Below are 22,773 nucleotides of genomic sequence, written 5' to 3' on the forward strand. Positions count from 1 at the left end.
CCATCGGATGGTGAAAGGTAAGGACAAAGACTCAAACGTGTTCTTCAACCCATTTAATCACGTTCAGCGGTCCAATTTTGCAAGGGCAATCATGGGCCATGCAAAGTCCGTCCAAATGCCTAAGCAAAATAAGCCCAAGCTGACGTCTACATGGTAATTGCCCTTGGTCTTACTCCTTTTCCATTACAAGGGCAATCAGGTTGCAGACGACTTTCTAGATTGGAAGGAGATGTCAACATTTGTCTTTTGGCTAATATATGTTGTATAATACATGCTGATTGAAATTCGAAAGTGATGTGATACAACCATTGACTAATTCTAAGCCAGCTCTCAATTAATTTAATTGTGTAATCCATCAAGTAATCGTATTTCTGATTCAATTGCAGTAATTAATCAGTGCTGGCTTATACCCTGAACTTGGCTGATATATGAGCGGATTAATTTGCTCTTATCCCTACGGCGAGAAATGAGAATTCAAGCTAGAAAGATGATTAACAATGTGATCGTAAAAGCTGAGCTGGTAACTGAGATGTTGTAGCAATAGATCAGGTCAACAATTTAGACCAAACTAACGAGTTCATATCTGATGTGCTCAAGTTTCCTCGGCCCACCCTATCCGCATTTTCCTGCTAAAGGTGTTAAGGGAAAACTTGGGCACAGATCTGAACTCCAAAAGAACCGATGCCACCAACTGGGATTGACTAGTAAATTGCATGCTTCGCCTTTAACAAAGCCAAGGGGTTGTCTCTGGTTTTGCATCAACACCTACTGAACTCTAATTTTAAAAAGTAACCAACAAAACAACCACCAATTTATAATTCATGAAGCCTTTCAAATTATCAAATTAAAAATTCTGACATACGGCTGGTAATTCCAAGATGACATAAACAAAGACATTCCACTGTTGGAGCAATATTTAAAGGGGTGTGCTATAGAAAATCACAACATGAATTACATATAAGATTAATATAAACAACTAGAGAGAAGTAAGAGAAATTAGTAAACTTGAAGATTGAGGCTTGCATGCAATGTTCTAAAGATAGAATTTCGCCCATATTCTTGAGGCTTCCAATCCCAATGCATGCAGTCTAATGACCCTATCATGCTCGGAAACCCATGGTATTCAGCTTTGCGAAGGAGCTGATTCAGATCTTCTTGATTTGGCTCGCGGAGGTACTCATCTTTGTAAATCTGAACAATTTCGCACTTTCGAACGATTTTCCGTGACATATCTTCTAACTCTGGAGGGCACTTTCCCTCCAATTCAAACTGAAATGCCTTTCTACAAAACAATTCCCATGCTTGTTTGGAGGCAGAGGTTGCAAGTGATGAACATGAACAAAACAAGACTTTTTGCAAAAATGGGCAACATCTTGACTCCTTGTAGTAATCATTATTCGTCCGCCTTTATTATCCGGTAAAGCATGTTCTATAGCCTCCCAAAAATCTACTTTCCACACATCATCAAACACAACAACATACCTCTTTTGCTGCAAATACTCTCTTGATTTTCTGATCAGGGACTCCTCATTCATTGTGTCAATTCCCTCTGGGAAATTCTCGTTCCTTGAACTGCAGAACATTTTGACTACTGTCCTCAGAAGATCCTCCACCTTGTATGTCTGGGACACCGTAATCCAAGCGTAGCAATCAAATTGGTCCAGCACCGTCAGATTGTCATAAACTTTTTTGGCAAGAGTGGTCTTCCCAAGTCCTCCCATGCCAACCACTGATATCACTTCGCGTCTCGGCGCTCCCCCAACCAACAAATTAGTTAGCTTTGCTCTGGCGGACTTAATCCCCACCACTTCAGCCTCCTCAATGAAAAGGGAAGCCACTCGAGGGTCATGCCACGGTAGAGTCTTTTCGCCATTATCTTGACCTTGCTGGTCAATGGAACTGAGTTCATATCTTTTTCTTCTTTCCTGAATATCCCGAACCAATTCTTTCATACGGTCAACTTTCGAAACTATCCCATCCTGTGATCTCGTTTTTTTAGCCAACCAGATAATTTTATGGAAAAAACGAATGAATCCAGGATCTTGATGGTGCCGTGTGATGCGGAGCAAATATTCATCAATGACATCTTCAATGTAAAAAGCTGCTTCTCTTACTTGGTTGACCCAAGTTTTGACACTGTCATTCGTCGTCTCTCCATCTGCAGCCGCCGTAGCATCTGCGTCCTTGAGGAATGATCGGATGCTCTCTAGCTCATCTTTGATGAAACCAACTTCTTTGCGTACGTCTCTCGAAAGGTTTGCTTCTGTGGTGATGAGTAGTTGAATTAACTTGTCGATCACAAAGCATGCAATTTGTTCTGCCATATAATATGAGCATCCAACAACCCCAAACTATATGCTATTTGTTTGGTTTGGGTGAGCAAACAGTTGCTCGGGAAAAAAAAAAAATTGGGAATCAAAGGTAGAGAAAGGAAATCTGAAAACTAGAAGAAGAAGCAAGAATCAGGAGCAAATTGAATGCTGTGAAGCAGATGGCTTTGGTATCAAGAAAATCAGAAACAATGAAGCAGATTGAGAAAATAACAAGACTTGGCTGCTGAAATTTCGGCAGCCATTCCTACTTACATCCAATCTCGTATGGACACATGTCCAAATTTTAATTCCACACGGAATTAGTTGTAAGTAGGGATGGCTGCTCAGCAGCCAAATTAATTCTTTGAGAAAATTGATAGATTGAAATGTTCAGAAACCTTTCTTATCACCTTTAGACAGGGGCTTCTGTACATCATGGTTAAAGGTCTAGAACGCCAAGATCCTTTTTACAGCTAGCAACTTATTCGATGCTTTCCTGTGGCTTTGCTTTTATTTTGTTTATCACGAGAATCTAGTAATGTGGATGATTGCTATCTTTGATCATACTTATCTTGCAAAAGTTTGGGTTAGGATACTCAACAGTAGTAGCAAATTTTATACAAAGGTTGTTTTTTTTTTTTTTTTTTTTTTTTTTTAACTGGTTATGCCTAATAATTCAATGTTATGTGGAAGAAATTTTTTAGTGATATTTATTATTTGATTAGAATGTTACATCGTGATAAACATGTTTTATGCAAGTCTTGCCATTAACCGTGGCATCTCCTAGAATAACATGATGTTGGCAGTAGGAAATAAAAAAGAATTTTGATTTGAGCATCCAGAGGTACAAGGTATTCTGGTGTAAAATAAGACTTACCTGTGCTTAGGCGTTCACAAGCCGGAATCACGCACGTTGTGAATCTTATACACGCTTCATGTTGTCCTCAGCTTGTAAGTAAAAATAACATCTCGTATAAGCTCAACAATCCAATAATATCGGCCATTTTTTGGATCCGCATCTCGTTGGAATTGTTTCGTCATGTTAATAAATCTAAGAGTTGTTGAAGGTTTTGCTTCTGTGGTGATGACTGGCGAAATTAACGTATACCATTGCTTCTGCCATTTAGTTCTTACCTTATACAGCCAAGTACCTCTATTGCTTTTGCTCTAGAATCAGGTTTCAACACACTATCTGTGTTAACTTTTTTCTCTAAATCAACGAGGAAAAGTGAAGAAAAAGAAAAGGTATAAAGAGTTTCCCAAAAAAAGAAAAGTAAGATGAAAGAGACGGAAACATTCGGTGTTGAGTTGAAAGGCCACTACTGCTGCACTAATCATAGCAGTGCCCACACAACAGTTTGAGCCTTACGTCATAGCAACCTGAATCAAGGAAACCAGTAAACAATTTACTTTTCAACAAGGGATGTGTTATTCACAGACTATTTTTTACTTTTCATACACCTTTTGTTAATTTATTTCCATTTATCTTCTTTAATTCATCCAATCCGACGACTAAAAACTACAAAAGTATGAGAGAAGTAAAAAGAAGTGTGTGGATATCAGACCCCTTGAACAATCCGTGCTTGGATACTTATGTATTCTTTCTGATAGGATATCTGACGTAAGTCACGTAACATGATGAAATCTAGACCATGAGTTTTGCCCTTTGATTCAAATCTTCCATCGATTGATCACGAATACCATGCACAGTGCAGAATTTGTTTCATTTTCCGTAGTTAATTCATGGTGGCACCTGAACTAAAACAGGTAGAAGTAGAATTCTCTTCTCTTCTATTATCATTCTCTTGTAAAACTTACTAACTCAGTGTTTCACTATAATTGCATATCCCAACAATTATGGGATGCATGTATTTATAATACTTTCATGATAACGGTTTGGGTTTGAAAACCCTAGATACAAGGAGCGTTTGAAAAACAAAATACAAACAGAAAACCAAAGAGAAGATTACATCCACATGTTTAGATTACCATAGAAAACCAATCAAACAAACAAGTCCTAGAAACTAGGAACAGTTGAGAAGATAAGAGTTTGATCCAAGTCAAACTCCTCAAGTTGCGGTGATTTCCTCAGCATACTGACCTCGTCTAACAGCCCCCCGCAAGCTGACAGGTTGTGGAACAACGGGAAGCTTGGAGACAAGGAACTTAAACCGAGACGAAGACAGACCTTTGGTAAACAAGTCAGCAAGTTGATCTTGCGAACAAAGATAAATAACCAATAATTGCCCACGAACCACCTGCTCCCGTACATAGTGATAATCGACTTCCAAGTGTTTAGTTCGTGCATGGAAAACTGGATTAGACGCGAGAGCTATGGAAGATACATTGTCACACCAGATTTGAGGACGAACCAAATACAAATGTAGATCTTTGAATAATGATCTTAACCAGGAGAGCTCAGCCGCAGTGTATGCCAACTGCCTGTACTCGGCTTCAGCACTAGACCTAGAAACAGTCTTCTGCTTCTTTGAACTCCAGGATATAAGATTGGAACCAAGATATATACAAAAACCACCAGTTGAATGACGAGTATCCGGATTCCCTGCATAATCCGCATCAGCGAAAGCACTGAGTTGAGTAGGTCCAGGTTTATATAGAAGACCATGAGTATGCGTGGCCTTCAAATATCGTAAAATCCGTTTGACGGCCATCTAGTGAGTTGTTTTGGGAGCATGCATAAACTGGCATACTTGGTTGACAGCATAGGACAAATCTGGACGTGTAATTGTGAGGTATTGTAGTGCTCCAACCACACTACGATACACCTCTGGTTTGTCATACAGTTCTCCCCCATGCACACTAAGCTTTTGACCAGATGAGACAGGAGTATATATAGGCTTGGCTTCAGTAAATTTGGTGTGAGATAGCAAGTCCAATGCATATTTAGATTGACAGAGATGCATAGCAGTCCCATAATAGTTGACTTCAACCCCCAAAAAATAATGAAGGGTGCCTAAGTCTTTCATGGAGAACAACGTACCCAAGCGCTGAATCAATCGGGATATTTGGTGTGAACTATTGCTTGTGATGAGTATATCATCCACATAGATTAGGAGAAGCAAATACACACCGTTTTGTCTAAACACAAATAAACTGTAGTCGCATGTGGATTCCTGGAACCCTAGTTCAAGCAAAAAATCGGAGAACCTCTGAAACCAGGTCCTGGGCGCTTGCTTCAAACCATAAAGACTACGTTGAAGTTTACACACATGATTTGGGAATTGCTGATCAACAAACCCCGGTGGTTGGCGCATGTAAACTTCTTCCTTCAGAAACCCATGCAGAAACGCATTTTGCACGTCAAGCTGCCTGACCTGCCATTTGTTAGACACAACAAGACTTAAAAACAAACCTTATCGTACTGTGCTTGACAATAGGACTAAAGGTCTCACTGTAATCCACTCCAGCCTGTTGATGAAACCCATTGGCGACAAGCCTAGCTTTATGTCGTTCAATCGTACCATCTGCACGTCTCTTTAACTTGAACACCCACTTGTTAGGAAGCAAATTCATGTTGGAATGATGGGGAACCAAACTCCAAGTTCCACATCGCTGCAATGCATTAAATTCTTGACTCATCGCATTTCTCCACTCTGGATACTTAACAGCTTGACTGAAACACGTTGGTTTGATAGGTAACGGGTCAACAGTTAAATGCATGGCATATTTGGGATTGGGTTTATGAATCCCTGACTTGGAACGAGTAGTAACTTGATAGTGTGGAAAATCAGGAGTAACAGGGAGCATAGGTTCAAAATGTTCAACGACTTGCTCATTTGATTGTGCAACAGACTGGATAGTAGGGGATGGCACAGGTATTGTAGGGCAAGGTTAAGATAAAATTGGGTTAGGATGGGGATCAGTTGGAGAGGCGCATGTGGCAAGAGTGGTTGGACTAGGGTTAACTTCTTGGGAAAGAGATGAGACAGCAGGATTAGGGTTAAGTGTTGGATGCAAACTAGGGCTGCTAGTGGTGTCAAACGTCAATAAGAGATCTGGGGTCAGAAGGTTACCTAAAGGTGTGACGTTTTCTGAAGGAGATGTGAGTCCCTGAAAAGGGAAGCAGTCCTCATCGAATAGAACATGGCGAGACACATAAATGCGTCTTGTAGACAGATCCAAGCACTTGTAGCCCTGATGATTCAGTGAATAACCCAAGAAAACACAAGCTTTGGATTTTTGTTGAAGTTTATTTTGTGTATAAGGCACTAACCAAAGAAAACATCGACAACCAAACACCTTTAAAACATCATACTTTGGTTTTTTTTGAAAAAGTTTCTCATAAGGAGATGCGTAAGACAAAAGTTTAGTTGGCAAACGATTTATCAAGTAAACTGCTGTGGAACAGGCATCAAACCAAAAAATTTTGGGCATGTGAGATTGTGAAAGCATGACTATACTTGTTTCAATAATGTGTCGATGTTTTCACTCGGCAATTCCATTCTGTTCAGGGTGTTTAGGACAAGAAAATCGTTGTGAAATGCCATTATCATTGAGAAATTTTTGAAAGGCATGGCTTTTATACTCTCCACCTTCATCACACTGAAGGGTTTTAATGGGCAAATCAAACATTTTTTCAACTTTGGCCTTAAATGTAACAAAGATTTCGAACACTTCACTCTTGTTTTTCATAGGAAAGATCCATGAATAGCGAGAGTAGTCATCCACAAACAAAACGTAATAACGAAAACCTTCATTAGAATTAATGGGAGAACACCACACATCAGAGTGTAGAAGTTGCAAAGGAGATTGAGACATTGACTCAGACAATTTGAAAGGTAACTTAGTACTCTTTCCTAAGGGACACGACTGACAAAAGCTTACATTTGAAGTACCGTGAATTGGTACCAAGTTATTGGAAATTAAAAACTTAATTATAGAATTGGCAGGGTGACCTAGTCTTGCATTCCATGTATTCACTGAACACCGAAGGCCTACAAATGCTGAAATTGGATGCTTGAGTTGTCCAGTGCCACATGGAAATGGATATAATCCATTCTCACATCTCCCTCTGAAAAGCGTCTTCCGAGTCTTGAGGTCCTTAACAAGGAAAAAATAGGGAAAGATTAGGAGATAACAATTGTTGTCCAAAATAAACTTATGCGCAGAAAGTATATTTTGGGAGGCAGAAGGACAATGAAGGATATTATGCATGTCAAACGAGCAAGTTGGAGTATGTAATTTATTTGAACCAGAATGAGAGATAGAAATGCCAGAGCCATTACCTACACCCCCAATAGTTTCATTACCATTATACTCTTTAGGGTTAACAAGGTTCTGAATCTCAGGAGTTATGTGAGCATTGGCGCCGGTGTCCAACAGCCAGGTACCATTCTGTTGTTTGTTGAGAGTGACGGGGGCAGACGACATGGCTGCGAGGCGTTGAGTGGGAATTCGTCCTTCAAAAGCAGCATTCATCCTATTATAACAATCAAGGGCCGGATGACCTGGTTTGCCACAGATTTGGCAAACAATTCTCTCACCATTAGAGCCAACCTGCTCTCCACTGCATGGCATGGTGCAAGAGTTGTTGTTGGTCCGAGGACCATTTCCTCTTTAGTTGAACACGTTACCTCGATAGGATGAAGAAGCACCTCTCCCAGTCCCTCGAGTGCGGCCACCACCTCGACCACGAGAAGCAACAAAAGCATTGACCTGCGCAGATTCCACCAAAGGAGCAGTGTGCGCAACCATTCTACGCTCAGTAGTTAACAACAACGCCTCAAGAGTAGGGTAAGTGATTGGAGAATCACGAGCTTGAGCAGCACTGACAGTCATCTCGAATGCAGGTCCTAAGTTGTTTAACACAATCTGGACCAGTTCATCATCACTCACTGGTTGCCCTACTAGGGCAAGGTTGTCAGCAATCGCGTTCATGCGATCAAGGTAATCTGCCACAGTAAGATCACCTTTCTTCGTCTGCAATAATTCATTTCTTAGAAACAAAATCCTGTTTTGTGAAGTAGAAGCATATCGTTGCTTGAGTGCTTCCCAAGTGGCTCGAGCAATCCTCTTGCTCGCCACGATAGACAGGACAGAAGCTGTCAACGAGCCATTGATCCAACTAAGGATCATTTGATCCTGTTGGACCCATGCAGTGTACGCAGGGTTCACAGTTGTTACACCAGGCAGATGCTTGGGAGGAGACACCATCGTTCCATCAACATATCCCATCAGATCTCTGCTCTTGAAAATTGGGAGAATTTGGGCCAACCACAGTGGGTAGTTGGTCCTGTCAAGTTTGATGTTAACGACAGTGGTGAAGGGGTGGAACGGATGAGGGGAAGTGGGGTTGGAAGCGGAGGAGGAGGGGACAACATTGTTCTCAGCCATAGAAGCGTGGGAAAGAAAAGGAGGATCGGTGTCGTTAGACAAAAAAAGGGCTCCATACCATGTAAAACTTACTAACTCAGTGTTTCACTATAATTGCATATCCCAACAATTATGGGATGCATGCATTTATAATACTTTCATGATAACAGTTTGGGTTTGAAAACCCTAGATACAAGGAGCGTTTGAAAAACAAAATACAAACAGAAAACCAAAGAGAAGATTACATCCACACGTTTAGATTACCACAGAAAACCAATCAAACAAATAAGTCCTAGAAACTAGGAACAGCTGAGAGGATAAGAGTTTGATCCAAGTCAAACTCCTCAAGTTGCGGTGATTTCCTCAGCATACTGACCTCGTCTAACATCTCTTCCCTCCCCTCCTCATTTTTTTTTGTTTTTTTTCTTTATATAAAAAATTCAAAACAAGATGTTGACGTGACTTAACAGTAATCGTTTAAATAGAAATAGATGGAAGATGAGAGAGATTCGAAACAGTGATAATCCTACTCTGCCTTAAAAAGAGATAATGATAGGGAGTTCTAAATTTATAAACAAAATTTGTAAACTAAATAACATAGAAGTTGATGATTGAATTATGACTTAAACGTTAATAAACGTGCTCATTTATATTAATTACCTATAATTTAATTTGTAAATTTTATTGACAAATTTAGTTTTCTAAGCATTACTCTAAAAAGAGACTAAAATGTGGTGGGCCTTTCATGGTGAAAGCCTTTCGACAAGGAGAAGTCTTACATACAGCTGGCAAGGCCTTTTCTTTCCTTCAGTTTTCGGCTTTTTGCACTTCTTCAAGTGTGTTGAAACTTGAGTATAATTTTTAATCTTTAAATTCTTAGCCCGTCATTTAATTTGTTCCGAGTGTGAGAATTAGTCACCGTAGGCATTGATTATCTGGGTTGTGAGAAACAATCATTGTTGCTTTGCTCACATCAACTCCTCACAAACATCATGTACGCCGCATCTTGGTCCGAACTTGTAAATAAAAAGAACATCTTGTAGATGTTAAACAAACCAATAATGTTGCCCGTTATTTGGTCCATATGTTGTTGGAACTCTTTTGGCATGCCAGCAGATCTAAGAAAGCATAGATTTCTGAGGTACTGGATGCCAGAGGGCACCCGCTTCAGTTGAGGGGAAGGCCCAATTTGTAACTCTCGGAGAAGAGGCATGGCCCCATTGTCTATGATCAATGAGTTTAGTCCAGGCAATAAGTCCTTGAGTTCCTTAAGGTACCGTTTGGTACGTGGGACGGGACGGAACAGAGTGGGACAAGGCGTTCTGTCCCACGTTTGGTGCGCCTAAAACGGGTGGAATGAGATGTTCCACGGGACGAGTTTTGGGTGAATTTTCGTTCCACCTCACCCCCCTGGAACGACTTGTTCCACATCCGTGGAACACAAAATTATAACCTCTCCGTCTCCTTCTTCTTCCTCCTTGTTTCCATCCGAGGGCATCTTTGCTCCCGCTCCGTTCCGTCCCGTCCTGTCCGGTCCCATTCCGTTCCGTCCCGTCCTGTCCGGTCCCATTCCGTTCCGTCCCGTCCCGTCTGCATACCAAACGATACCTAAAGCCTTCCTCAAAATGCACTTTGAAAGTCCTAGGATGGGTACTAACTTAATCTATAAATGACAACTTAACGCTAAAGCAAATTATGATTTCGATTAATCAATTATGCAAAATTAATCCTACACAAATATTCAACATGAATATAAAAAGCACACACATGATGTAGGATTTAACGAGGCAAAACCCACCACTGGGAAAATCCTCGGGCAACCAAGCCAGGAAGCACTAAGAAAGAAAGAATACATAAAGACTTACAAAACTCATCAACTAGACACACATACCAGTTGGCAGCTTCGTCTTCGCGCTTTGCTACTCGATCTTTCTTCAGTCCTCGAGTTGAAGTGGCACGGTACTAACGCAACCGTCAATCACCTTTCCCTCGAACTTTGCACGAAGCTAACTCGATCATGCAGAATGTTTATATGATGAAGTGTTTGTTTGGAAAGCAATCAATTACGAAAATCACAAGGCTCATTTCCATAATTGATATTCAATTTAAAACCTCAAAGAAGACAGCATAAAAAATAATATCTTATTTTAAAAACCCATGCTGTTTGAACCGTAAGCTAACAGCAGTATTCAAAATGTTTTTCTGCGTACACAAAAACCAAGCTGATGCTTCTTCAAAAAAAAATCCTTTTCAATAAAATCAGTTTCTATGCATAAAATGATTCCCTTTGAAAACACATGCTCATCAAAAACCACAATGTGGCAGCAACTGACAAATAATGTTATATCCTTTTAAAATCACAAAGTTGCTACCTGTATCTTTTCAAGAAAAGCCATCTTTCTATGCGGCATCAACTTTTCTTTTTAAATCAATTGACAACCATGCAATCCATATTGAACAATAACTCTACCAACACCCATTCACCTTTTGATAACACGGTTTGATAAGTCTCAATACCATCAGATTAGTCCTCATCCAATTAGACTATTTTGCATGCTTTAAAATCTCGAATATAAAGGAATAAAATATTTTAAAGAGATAAACCACACAATGGTTAAGAGTCCTATATCAAAAACAATAACATGAGATATAGATGAATGTAGTTGGATGTATGCATACAAACGTACCTGAATATTTATCGCGTGTAGGTAACATCTTTGCATCGAAATTGTGAGAACCCTTCCTAGACCTAAACTATTACAATTGAAAATGTATAACAAGTCTAAATTATTACAGACTCAGGCATTATGTCAGGGATTGCCAATTTTACCCTAACAATCTCCCCCTTTGGCATTTCCTTGACAAAACCCTCAATTAACAACATTGTAGAAACCTTAAACTAATGTACTGAAGTCTGTAATCTGCACACATTAAACAAAACACCCGTGACGTACAAAAAATAGATGTTGCAAGAAAAATAAGTCTTAAAGATGATTCAAGCATATCAACATCTTTCATCGTGCAGCAATTAAAAAAACTTTATTAAGAATTAATCATCCAAACATCATGTAACCTCAAACAAGCTCGTCTAACCAAATAACTCACAAACGAAAATACTCTCCTAGCTAAAAACAAAAAGAACTCTTCTAGCTAAAAATTCTCTCCCCCTAACTCTAGTCTCTCCCCCTTTTTGTCACAGGGAAACGCCAAAGCCAATACTCAATCATGCTTGGCAACACCATCGTCATCTGAAACCCAGTAGAGATCATAGTCCTGATCGTCTTCGGGATCCTCTTCGGGATCCTCTTCTGGATCATCTTCTGGAGTAAGAGTAGGCAGCGGTGAGTGGTCCGGAATAGGTGGGCAAGGAGGACGAGGAGACGATGGAACACAATCAGGGTGGAAGTCATCCTCATCATCAGAGGAAGAAATATGAATGAGAGGAGCAAACAAGTGGTTGGGAAGGCGATGAAAACATTGCTCCAAATTAGAAATACGATGACTGAGATCATTTGTGGAGGACTTAATGAAACGTTCGAGCAAAGAAAATTTTTTGTTCAGATCAAGCATTTGCTGGAAGACCGCTTGGGAAAAATTAATATCAGGCGAAGCTGAACAATCAGATGGGGAAGAAAACAATTTACGTTTCGCAGAACGTGTACGGGGAGGAGAGAAGGAAGGAGTAATAGCAGGAGTCTTGCCTTTCAGAACAGGAGGACATGCAGACTTGCGTGAGGATGCCATGAAAAAAAAATGGTTTTGTGATCAACATGCAATGAACAAAAATAAAAAAACGACGACTATAAATAAGAAAGAAACCCAATTGACTCCAATTGCAAAGCAACTAAAACACCCAAAAAGATAAGAAATAAAATACCAAAAAGATAAGAAATAAAATACCAAAAAGATAAGAAATAAAATACCAAAAAGATAAGAAATAAAACAAAATAATCAATGTAATGGCCATAGAAACATAATACAACCAGGAGATTGCTAAAATAGTCGAAACCATATACATGCAATATGATTAAACAAGCCATCTCAACATCAACTCCGAAACTCACAGGGAATATCATGAAATATCACTCAAAGTGTTTGGGGTGAAGTGTTTACACTAAAAAAGAATCATTATGTGAATGCTTTACCATAGGCTTGCAGATCAATCTCATCTCCACACATCAACAACCTACCCTCAAGAGATGAAGTAAGTTCTTACGAAGGATTGGAATAGGGCTTAGGCACTGGATGAAGTTAGAAAGGAATAAGGGGAACAGAAGTTTGAGAAGCTATAGAGTCCGTGAGACTCAAAACTGGAGAGAGTTTGATGCAGAGAGGAACACTAGAGCAATGTAAAGTGGTATGCACAGTATATGCGTGGTCTTCAAGTATAACTGGACCTTTGAGGATTTTCAGAGAAAAACACCTTTTGATTCCCTTGTTATGCGTATGTCGGACATACACCTTTTTTATTCCCTTTTGTCGATTTTTTTTTTTTTTTTTTTTTTTTTTTTTGTTTTCTTCTTTCTTTCTTTCGAAACTTTTCTTAACTGGGGAGGGTGCTATCATCACAATATTGTGGTCTTCAGTAGTGAACCAACCGTGGACCTTTCTAAAAAAAATATTTGATGCAACTGTCTTTGATGTTGCAACGGAGGTGAGAATCAGTGTATAAAAATGGAAGAGGGTAAGATACACTGACGGAGAGGCTCAATAATGCAGATAGGAAAAATGATAAGGCACTGGCTTTATTGGATAATGATGTAGAACGTAAGTCCTAATTTCATCTCAAAAGGAGAGTAAGAAGTGATACAAAGCCGTGAGAGATCTCAAAGCAAGTTCTAGAAAGTCAAATCACATAAGATATAGCACACAGAAACAATTAAGAGTGTATGAAAATAGCATACACTAATGGAGGCTCAAAAGCTCACAGGGTGCAGAGTTTCTGGCAAGTAGTCATGTTTAATCAGAAAACATACGTATAGTATCAACCACCAAGGCAAAATATATCATGTTGAGCACAAAGCAAAGAATTTTGTGGACAAAAGTTGTGCATAAAAAGATATGGAAAATCCCTTTCTTTTTTTTTTTTTTTTTTTAATTTTTTATGAAGCTAGAAAAATGAAAAGAGAGAAACAAGGAGTAAAAAAAATGAAAACAAACAGAAGTTAAGACACACGACATATTCCTAAAGCCTTGCGAAGGGTTTCAAAACGATGAGTGTCTAAAGGCTTAGTAAACAAGTCTGCAAGTTGATGTTCAGTGGCAATGTATTCCAGCACTAAAACCTTATCTTCAACCAAAACACGAATAAAGTGATGACGAATGTCAATATGTTTGGTACGAGAATGTTGAACAGGATTTTTGGAAATGTTTATGGCACTAGTGTTGTCACAGAAAACAGAAAAGGAACTTTGATGAATGCCATAATCACGAAGCATTTGCTTCATCCAAAGCAATTGCGTACAACAACTACCAGCAGCAATATATTCCGCTTCGGCAGTGGATAAAGAAACACAGTTTTGTTTCTTACTATGCCAAGCAACGAGATTATTTCCAACATAGAAACAACCTCCAGAAGTACTTTTTCGGTCATCAACATTTCCTGCCCAATCGGCATCGGAAAATCCAGCAATTTCAGAATTGGTTTCAAAGGAATAATGAAGACCATAATCAATTGTACCACTCACATACCTGATGATTCTTTTGACAGTTTCCAGATGCGATTCTTTTGGATCAGCTTGATAACGTGCACAAGCACCAACGCTGAAAGAGATATCAGGCCTACTAGCAGTAAGATACAACAAGCTTCCAATCATGCTCCTGTAAAGTGTTTGATCAACACTTTTTCCATTTGGATCCTTGTGAAGTTTTGTGGTTGTTGCCATGGGATTTGAGACGGGTTTTGCTGAATGCAAGCCAAATTTTTTAACTAGTTCACTAGCATATTTTGTCTGAAAGACAAAAATACCATCTTCACTTTGTTTGACTTGTAATCCCAAGAAAAAATTTAGTTCTCCACACATGCTCATTTCGAATTCACTCTGCATGACCTCAGTAAATTCTTTTACAAGTGTGGCAGATGTGGACCCAAATACTATATCATCCACATATACTTGTGCTATCACCACGTCCTTCTTGATTCTTTTGACAAACAAAGTCTTGTCAACAGCTCCACGTGTATAACCTTTTCTTAACAAGTACGATGAGAGTTTGTCGTACCATGCTCTCGGAGCTTGTTTTAAACCGTACAAAGCTTTCTTCAATCGATACACATGATCAGGATGTTTTGGATCAACAAACCCCTTTGGTTGTTCCACGTATACTTCTTCTTGAAGTACTCCGTTTAAAAAGGCACTCTTGACATCCATTTGATATAATTTAAAACGCAGATGACATGCAAAAGCCAATAACAACCGAATGGACTCCAATCTCGCAACGGGTGCAAACGTCTCATCAAAATCCAAACCTTCTACCTGAGTGTATCCTTGAGCCACGAGACGAGCTTTATTTCTCGTGATGATGCCATGTTCATCAGTTTTGTTTCGAAACACCCACTTTGTTCCTATAACATTTGTTTCTTGGGGTCGGGGAACAAGATACCATACATCATTGCGAACAAATTGATTGAGTTCCTCTTGCATGGCCATAATCCAGTCATCATCTAAAAGAGCTTCCTTGGCATTTTTTGGCTCAATCTTTGATATGTAGCACGTGAAGTTTACTACAGCAGTAGTTTTGCTTCTTGTTAGTATGGTATCTTCCACGTTGCCAATAATGTCGGACTTGGAGTGATCTTTTTGCACTTGCTTGTGTCCTTTTCTCAACGATTTTGTTGAGTCAACATTTTGGTGCACTTCAACCTGAGTAGTGGATGGCTCATCGATTAATTTACTTTGAAGAAATTCTTCATCTGAAGCAGGTTGTTCAATACTTAAGGAGGAGTCATTCACAACAACATTAATGGACTCCATGACATTTTTAGTTCTTTTGTTGAACACTCTATATGCTCTACTAGTGAGAGAGTATCCTAGAAAAATTCCAATATCACTTCGTGAATCGAATTTTGCTAACATTTCTCTATCTCTATAAATGTAGCATATACTTCCAAACACTCTCAAATGCTTCACGTTTGGTTTCTTTCCTTTCCAAATCTCATATGGTGTGCACTTTGTACCAGGTCGAAGATAAACTCTATTTGCAGTATAGCAAGCGGTGCTGACTGCTTCAGCCCAAAAATGACTTGTCAAACGAGCGCTAGTCAGCATGACACGACTCATGTCAAGCAACACACGATTTTTCCGTTCAACAACTCCGTTTTGTTGAGGAGTGATTGGAGCAGAAAAATTATGAGCAATTCCTTTTTCATCACAAAACTCAGAAAATGATGTGTTTTCAAATTCAGTTCCGTGATCGGTTCTGAGTTTTATCACACGATCATTTGAAGCAACTCTATCATTTTGAATTCTATTCAACAAGCCACAAAATGCTTTGAACGCATCAGATTTCTCACGCAAGAATGCAACCCAAGTAAAACGTGAGAAATCATCCACCAAGACAAGAATATATTTCTTTCCCCCAATACTTTCGGTCTGTACCGGTCCAACTAAGTCCATGTGCATCAGCTCCAAAGGTCGTGAGGTTGAGATGTAGTTTGTTGACTTGTGTGAACTCTTTGTTTGCTTTCCCACTTGACATTCTCCACATATTCCAAGTTCTCCAGCCAACATTGGTAAACCTCTCACATATTCCTTCTTGGAAAGCTTGATCATATCCTTACAATTCATATGGCCTAATCTTTTGTGCCATAAATCCAGAACATCATCAGTTGCTTTGTTGCATATATTTGGCACATGTGATTCATTTGCATTCACACAATAACAATTGTCTTTAGACCTTTTTCCTTCAAAAATGTCTATCCCGCTAGCAACTTTCACACAACATTTCAATTTATTGAACAATACTTCAGCATCATCATCATCACAAATTTGACTGATGCTAATTAGGTTAGCTTTAAGTCCATCAACTAACATGACATCTTTTAAGCATGGAATTCCTAGAGTTTTGATTTCTCCTTTTCCAACAATCCTTGCTCTTTTTCCATCTCCGAAAGTGACTGCTCCATTTTTACAATCCTCAGTGAAAGATGTGAACCATCTTTTGTCTCCAGTCATGTGCCTTGAGCAACCACTGTCTAGATACCAAGTATCAGACTGACAAGATGAGAGAGCAGTGAATGCCACCAAGCATGTAAGATTGTCTTCCTCAGATGAAGGTGACACCTTATCCAATAGACAAATTTGAGTCTCTTTTCTTCTCCATACTTGCTTTAAGTTTGGAGTAAGGAAGTTTGGCATTATTTTTGAAATTCTATTCATTCCCTTTGGGTGAGCCACAAATCTCCCTTTGAGATTTGATTTTTCAGAAATCCAAGAAGTTTTAGTCCTATTTTCCTTTTGAAGCTTGTAACACCTAGGTCTGATATGTCCTATTTTTTCACAGAAGTGACAAATAGGAATAAAAGTTTTTGACCTAATGAACTTCTTTGGTCCAACAAAATTTCTTACGAAATTTGATTCTTTTGTAGTGATACACGAATTTCCAAAAGGTTCATCACTACTCACTTTCATGCTAGGTTCTTGTAACGCTTTAACAAACTTGGTAACGGAAGTGGACGAACTTCCAGTTATATCAAAACCTAGACCGCTTTTATCACCTGAAATCTTTCCATAGCTCAACATTTTGTCAATTTTGCTTGAGCCAATGCTAAACTCTTCAACTTTCTTCTTTATGTTACTTAATTCATTTTCAAGACCTTTGTTGTCTGATGCTAGCATATGTAACTTTTCCAACATTGACTCTCGTAGCTTTTCTGCATGTTCCATTTGAGATTGATGCTCGATTTCTGCTTCATTCTTCTCACTTTCAAGTTGCACGAGTTTATTTTTCAGTTCTTCATTTTCCTTCTTCACTTTCATGGTGATATCATACAGTGCAGTGTACTTTTGTAAGACTTCTACGGAATCAGGCTCTTCAACTTCCGAATCATCCGTCTCATATCCATCAAAAGTTCCAAAAAATGCAACCACTTCCTCATCATCTTCAGATGCCGTGTCTTTCTCTGAATCACTGTCACTCCACGTGGAAGTTAACGCCTTGTTCTTTTCATCCTTCAGCTTTTTAAGAGTATTGGCACATTCATGAGCATGATGTCCATACCCTTGACATTCAAAACACTTGTCTCTGTCATTTGAACTTTTCTTTTCACCAAGTTTGACAAACTTAGAAGAATTTCCATGAGACAAATCTCGAGAACGAGGAACTTTGGAATTTGAATCAAAATTATTTCGATTTTCACGTCCTCTGGAACTTCTAAGTTTCAAAAATTTTCTAGCTTGTTTGGTGAGAAGAGCAAATTCATCTTAAGTCAGGTTTTCAAATGAATCCTCATTCACTTTTTCATTATTGACTTTGAAGGCTACATTTTTTCCTTTCTTGACTTCAGTAAAGTCAGACTCATATGTTTGTAATGACCCAATCAATTGTTCCAACTTGTAGGTGTTTAAATCTTTCGATTCTTCTATAGCTGTCCTTTTCGCATGAAACCTAGAAGGAAGAGACCTTAGAATTTTCTTAACAACTCTATGTTCTGGGATGCTGTCACCAAGATTGTGACAACCATTGACAATTACACTAAGTTTAGCATAAAAGTCAGAAAAACTCTCATCATCTAGCATTTTGATATTTTCAAATTGTGTGATGAGATTTTGAAGCTTGGATTCTTTGACAGTGGAGTTACCTTCATGAGTAACTTCAAGAATATCCCAAGCTTCTTTCGCCGTTGAGCATTTACTGATGTAGTTAAATTGCTCAGGCGAAACGGCAGTGAACAACGCATTCAATGCTCTTTGATTGAATGTGCTAGAGTTGCGTTCATCTTCACTCCATACCTTTCTAGGCTTAAGCATAGAAATAGTGACAGAAGACTGTCCTTCGCCTTTGGTTTCTTCAACTGTTGGAGGTTCCCAGCCTTCTTCAACCGCAAGCCACACTCTATCGTCAAGTGCCCAGAGAAATGATTTCATCTTTGCCTTCCATGCAGCGTAGTTGTCGCCATCAAAATGTGGCGGATGAGAAACTGAACCCATAGACCGATTCATCCTAGACTACCCACGGATCTCACTAGATATTTTTAGTGACCTGCTCTGGTGCCAATTGAAAGTCCTAGGATGGGTACTAACTTAATCTATAAATGACAACTTAACGCTAAAGCAAATTATGATTTCGATTAATCAATTATGCAAAATTAATCCTACACAAATATTCAACATGAATATAAAAAGCACACACATGATGTAGGATTTAACGAGGCAAAACCCACCACTGGGAAAATCCTCGGGCAACCAAGCCAGGAAGCACTAAGAAAGAAAGAATACATAAAGACTTACAAAACTCATCAACTAGACACACATACCAGTTGGCAGCTTCGTCTTCGCGCTTTGCTACTCGATCTTTCTTCAGTCCTCGAGTTGAAGTGGCACGGTACTAACGCAACCGTCAATCACCTTTCCCTCGAACTTTGCACGAAGCTAACTCGATCATGCAGAATGTTTATATGATGAAGTGTTTGTTTGGAAAGCAATCAATTACGAAAATCACAAGGCTCATTTCCATAATTGATATTCAATTTAAAACCTCAAAGAAGACAGCATAAAAAATAATATCTTATTTTAAAAACCCATGCTGTTTGAACCGTAAGCTAACAGCAGTATTCAAAATGTTTTTCTGCGTACACAAAAACCAAGCTGATGCTTCTTCAAAAAAAAATCCTTTTCAATAAAATCAGTTTCTATGCATAAAATGATTCCCTTTGAAAACACATGCTCATCAAAAACCACAATGTGGCAGCAACTGACAAATAATGTTATATCCTTTTAAAATCACAAAGTTGCTGCCTGTATCTTTTCAAGAAAAGCCATCTTTCTATGCGGCATCAACTTTTCTTTTTAAATCAATTGACAACCATGCAATCCATATTGAACAATAACTCTACCAACACCCATTCACCTTTTGATAACACGGTTTGATAAGTCTCAATACCATCAGATTAGTCCTCATCCAATTAGACTATTTTGCATGCTTTAAAATCTCGAATATAAAGGAATAAAATATTTTAAAGAGATAAACCACACAATGGTTAAGAGTCCTATATCAAAAACAATAACATGAGATATAGATGAATGTAGTTGGATGTATGCATGCAAACGTACCTGAATATTTATCGCGTGTAGGTAACATCTTTGCATCGAAATTGTGAGAACCCTTCCTAGACCTAAACTATTACAATTGAAAATGTATAACAAGTCTAAATTATTACAGACTCAGGCATTATGTCAGGGATTGCCAATTTTACCCTAACACACTTGCACACCATCATATGCCTTGTACGAGAACCGAAGCTCCGCCAAATTAGGAAGGTTTTGAAGAGCTTTCAGTGGGAGGGGCACTGTCAACCTTGACCAAAAAATTCGTCGCTCGACAAGTTATTGAAGCTTTGAAATCCAACTTGGCAACTTCTCTAGAGACCCCTTCGAGTGGAGAAACCAAATAGATTCGGGTGGAATTGAAATGGATTGTTGTAGGTCAAGGACTTCATCTTCACTTATTGTGCTTAATTCTAGAGATTCAAGGTGGTTCACATTCAATCGAAGCACATATAGCATGTCCATATTCACGTTTCAAGTTTTTCAGGCCTAACTTTCGTAGGTGCCTTAGCTTTTCTAATGCTTTAGTTAGGTTGATTCCGCCGTGATTTGTTTCCGCATGGTATATAAATTTTGCAAAGTTTGTGAGCATCCAATACCATCATGTATTTTCACTCCTATCATGCTTAAAGTCTGAGCTGGAATTGATCTTGGTCGGTATTTCATACACCAGAGACGGTTTTGGATCTAGGATTCCTAAGTTTTGCAGATTGCATATGGACTCTGGAAGCAACTTCACCTTTGTATTCCTCAGGCTTAAGTACTTCAAGAGACATAAATTTCCCACGTATTCGGCTGGGTTGGATTAGTCGGTTCGTGAAAAAGGCAACAATGTTCGTACAAAGTGGGTAGTGTAGCACCCAGTCAAACAATGCCAAACACACTGATTGAATCAATGAGAATCTGTTACTAAAAATATCAATCGAGAAAGAATTTAAAGGGAGAGAGAAAGATGCTTGCAGCTGCCATCAATCCATCACGAATTTGTAGTGGAGCAGTTCCCACAAAAGATCATGAACTCTACAACTTCGAGCTTTTCCATCAATGTAAACTATTTTTCTCTTATTTCGAATGAAACTAAAATGTTCTTTTCACGGTCAAAAGCACATAACCTTGTTTTCGTAAAATGTATGCTACCTTTTTCGACACCTTGTGTAACCAGAGAGGTTGATGCTTGAGCTGTTCAGCAACCTGCTTCACAAATGTATAAAGAGCCCTTCAGAAATTCTTATGAAAATTTCATAAACTATTGAACTTCATTAATCACAACTGGGTGGATTAAATACGCTGTTCGACTTGAGTGTAAAAACCTCGTATCGATCATAATAAAGTATACAATTCAACAAAGATCAAACAGATCAGAGATGCAAAAACTATAAAATGAAAAATGCAAAAAGGCACAAGTCAGAGAAAACACCAAACAATTAGAGCCAAAAATACATTGATGACAACAGAAACATCATCCGAGACAAAAAAAATTAGCACCTCCTTGTAACCGGTTGGAGTGAACTTCTCGGCAGTTATTTTGCTTGGCCAGCTGACTTGCCGTGGGTTTCATTAACGCTGAACTCCTTGATAGAGGTGGTGACTTGCCTGGGGACTTTGGTTTAGCGCTTGCAGTGTCTTGAGCCATGTGATTAGGGAGTTCTAATCGTGTCGAAACACCATAAAACATGACAGTAAGAAACAACTTCATATGCTAATTCATGTTAAGCCGATTTAGAAAACAGAAAATATTATCGAGTCGAAATTTTAATAAGAAATGAGAGGAGGCAGAAGAAGTACACGGTGCACCTCTAATATTATCGTCTACTACTGCAGAGACCTCCGCTTCCATGCAATTATTTGAGTCAATACATCTGATAACTTCAACTTCTTAAACGTCTTTTGGTTCAGCGGAGTTTTTTACAAGTTCCGGATGATTCCTTTTTGCCAGTTCAACAATTTTTCAAGGAAAGCTAAGGGATTTAAAACAAGGGACAATTAACCGAAGAAAAAACAGAGTTAGCGGTTAATTTATCAAATTACAAGTAATTATAATTCTCTTAATCTCTAATTTGTTCACGTAAACAATGTAATACAGTTCAGATGCATGAATTAAACATACAGATGTTGAAATGAATTAGCAGAATCGATCATCAATTGATGTGGTAAGCATAGAAAATGATCAAAAAATTCGTTGTTGTGGCACATGACTAGGAGAACAGCAAACCAATGTTTCTGAAGAAACGACCGAGATTCAAACTTTCCCGGGAAATCAAAATGCCGAAACAGAGGGGGAGAGAGAGAGAGAGAGAGAGAGAGAGAGAGAGAGATTATATATAAATATATGTGTATACGTATATCATGCCCTTTAACAAGAGGGATTCCTATTTAAAAAAAAAATGGAAACACTTTCTTGACCGTTGGATTGACTTTAATAAAATTGTGTCAGAATAAATCACAGGCAACACAATCTTAATTGCACAATTTCATTAAAGCCAAATCTAACGGTCAAAGAGGGTGTCCCCATTTTTTTTAGAAAAATGGGGATCCCTCTCGTTAAAGGATTCCGATATGTATATATGTATGTAGAAGTTTTGATTAAGGTTAATGTGAAACCCTAATTGAAATTTCTGATATGTGAAGAAGAAATGGAAGATTGGATATTTGTTTTGGGCGATAATTTCAGATTGGTTTTAAGAGGGTAAACTCAGCAACAAAAGGAAAGATGACGAAGACAAAGGAGGAGGAGGAGGAGGACGACGACGACTTTTCTTAGCGCCCAAGGTTGAGAGAAATGTTCCTCCGATCCAAAATTTTTAAATTGTGGGCTCCACTCCACTACCACAAACACTTATTTTGTGGGCCCCCACTTAACATATTCG

General features: G+C 38.7%; 1 protein-coding gene, 1 long non-coding RNA gene and 1 pseudogene across 3 annotated transcripts; all 3 read right to left on the reverse strand.

Annotated features, from left to right (window-relative positions):
* Nucleotides 1-811: 811 nt before the first annotated feature.
* LOC103938641 lies at nucleotides 812-2,388 on the reverse strand (annotated as a pseudogene).
* A 15,676-nt stretch (nucleotides 2,389-18,064) lies between these two features.
* Nucleotides 18,065-18,790, reverse strand: LOC125468676. The gene has a single exon (XM_048564871.1). It carries the CDS (start codon nucleotides 18,788-18,790, stop codon nucleotides 18,065-18,067), a length of 726 nt encoding a protein of 241 aa, XP_048420828.1.
* A 1,948-nt stretch (nucleotides 18,791-20,738) lies between these two features.
* On the reverse strand, nucleotides 20,739-22,214 carry LOC125468855. 2 transcript variants are annotated; one of them, XR_007251208.1, is made up of 3 exons: nucleotides 21,701-22,210; nucleotides 21,392-21,553; nucleotides 20,739-21,097 (listed from the first exon to the last, which is right to left on the reverse strand). It is a non-coding gene; the product is annotated as an uncharacterized LOC125468855 (long non-coding RNA). The 2 variants fall into 2 exon arrangements; XR_007251207.1 differs by lacking the exon at nucleotides 20,739-21,097 and having other exon boundaries at nucleotides 21,132-21,553; nucleotides 21,701-22,214.
* Nucleotides 22,215-22,773: the final 559 nt, after the last annotated feature.

Source organism: the organism of the source record quoted next, unplaced genomic scaffold (assembly GCF_019419815.1).
Source record: "Pyrus x bretschneideri cultivar Hongxiangsu unplaced genomic scaffold, Pyrus_bretschneideri_v1 Contig4, whole genome shotgun sequence".
NCBI lineage: Eukaryota > Viridiplantae > Streptophyta > Magnoliopsida > Rosales > Rosaceae > Pyrus > Pyrus x bretschneideri.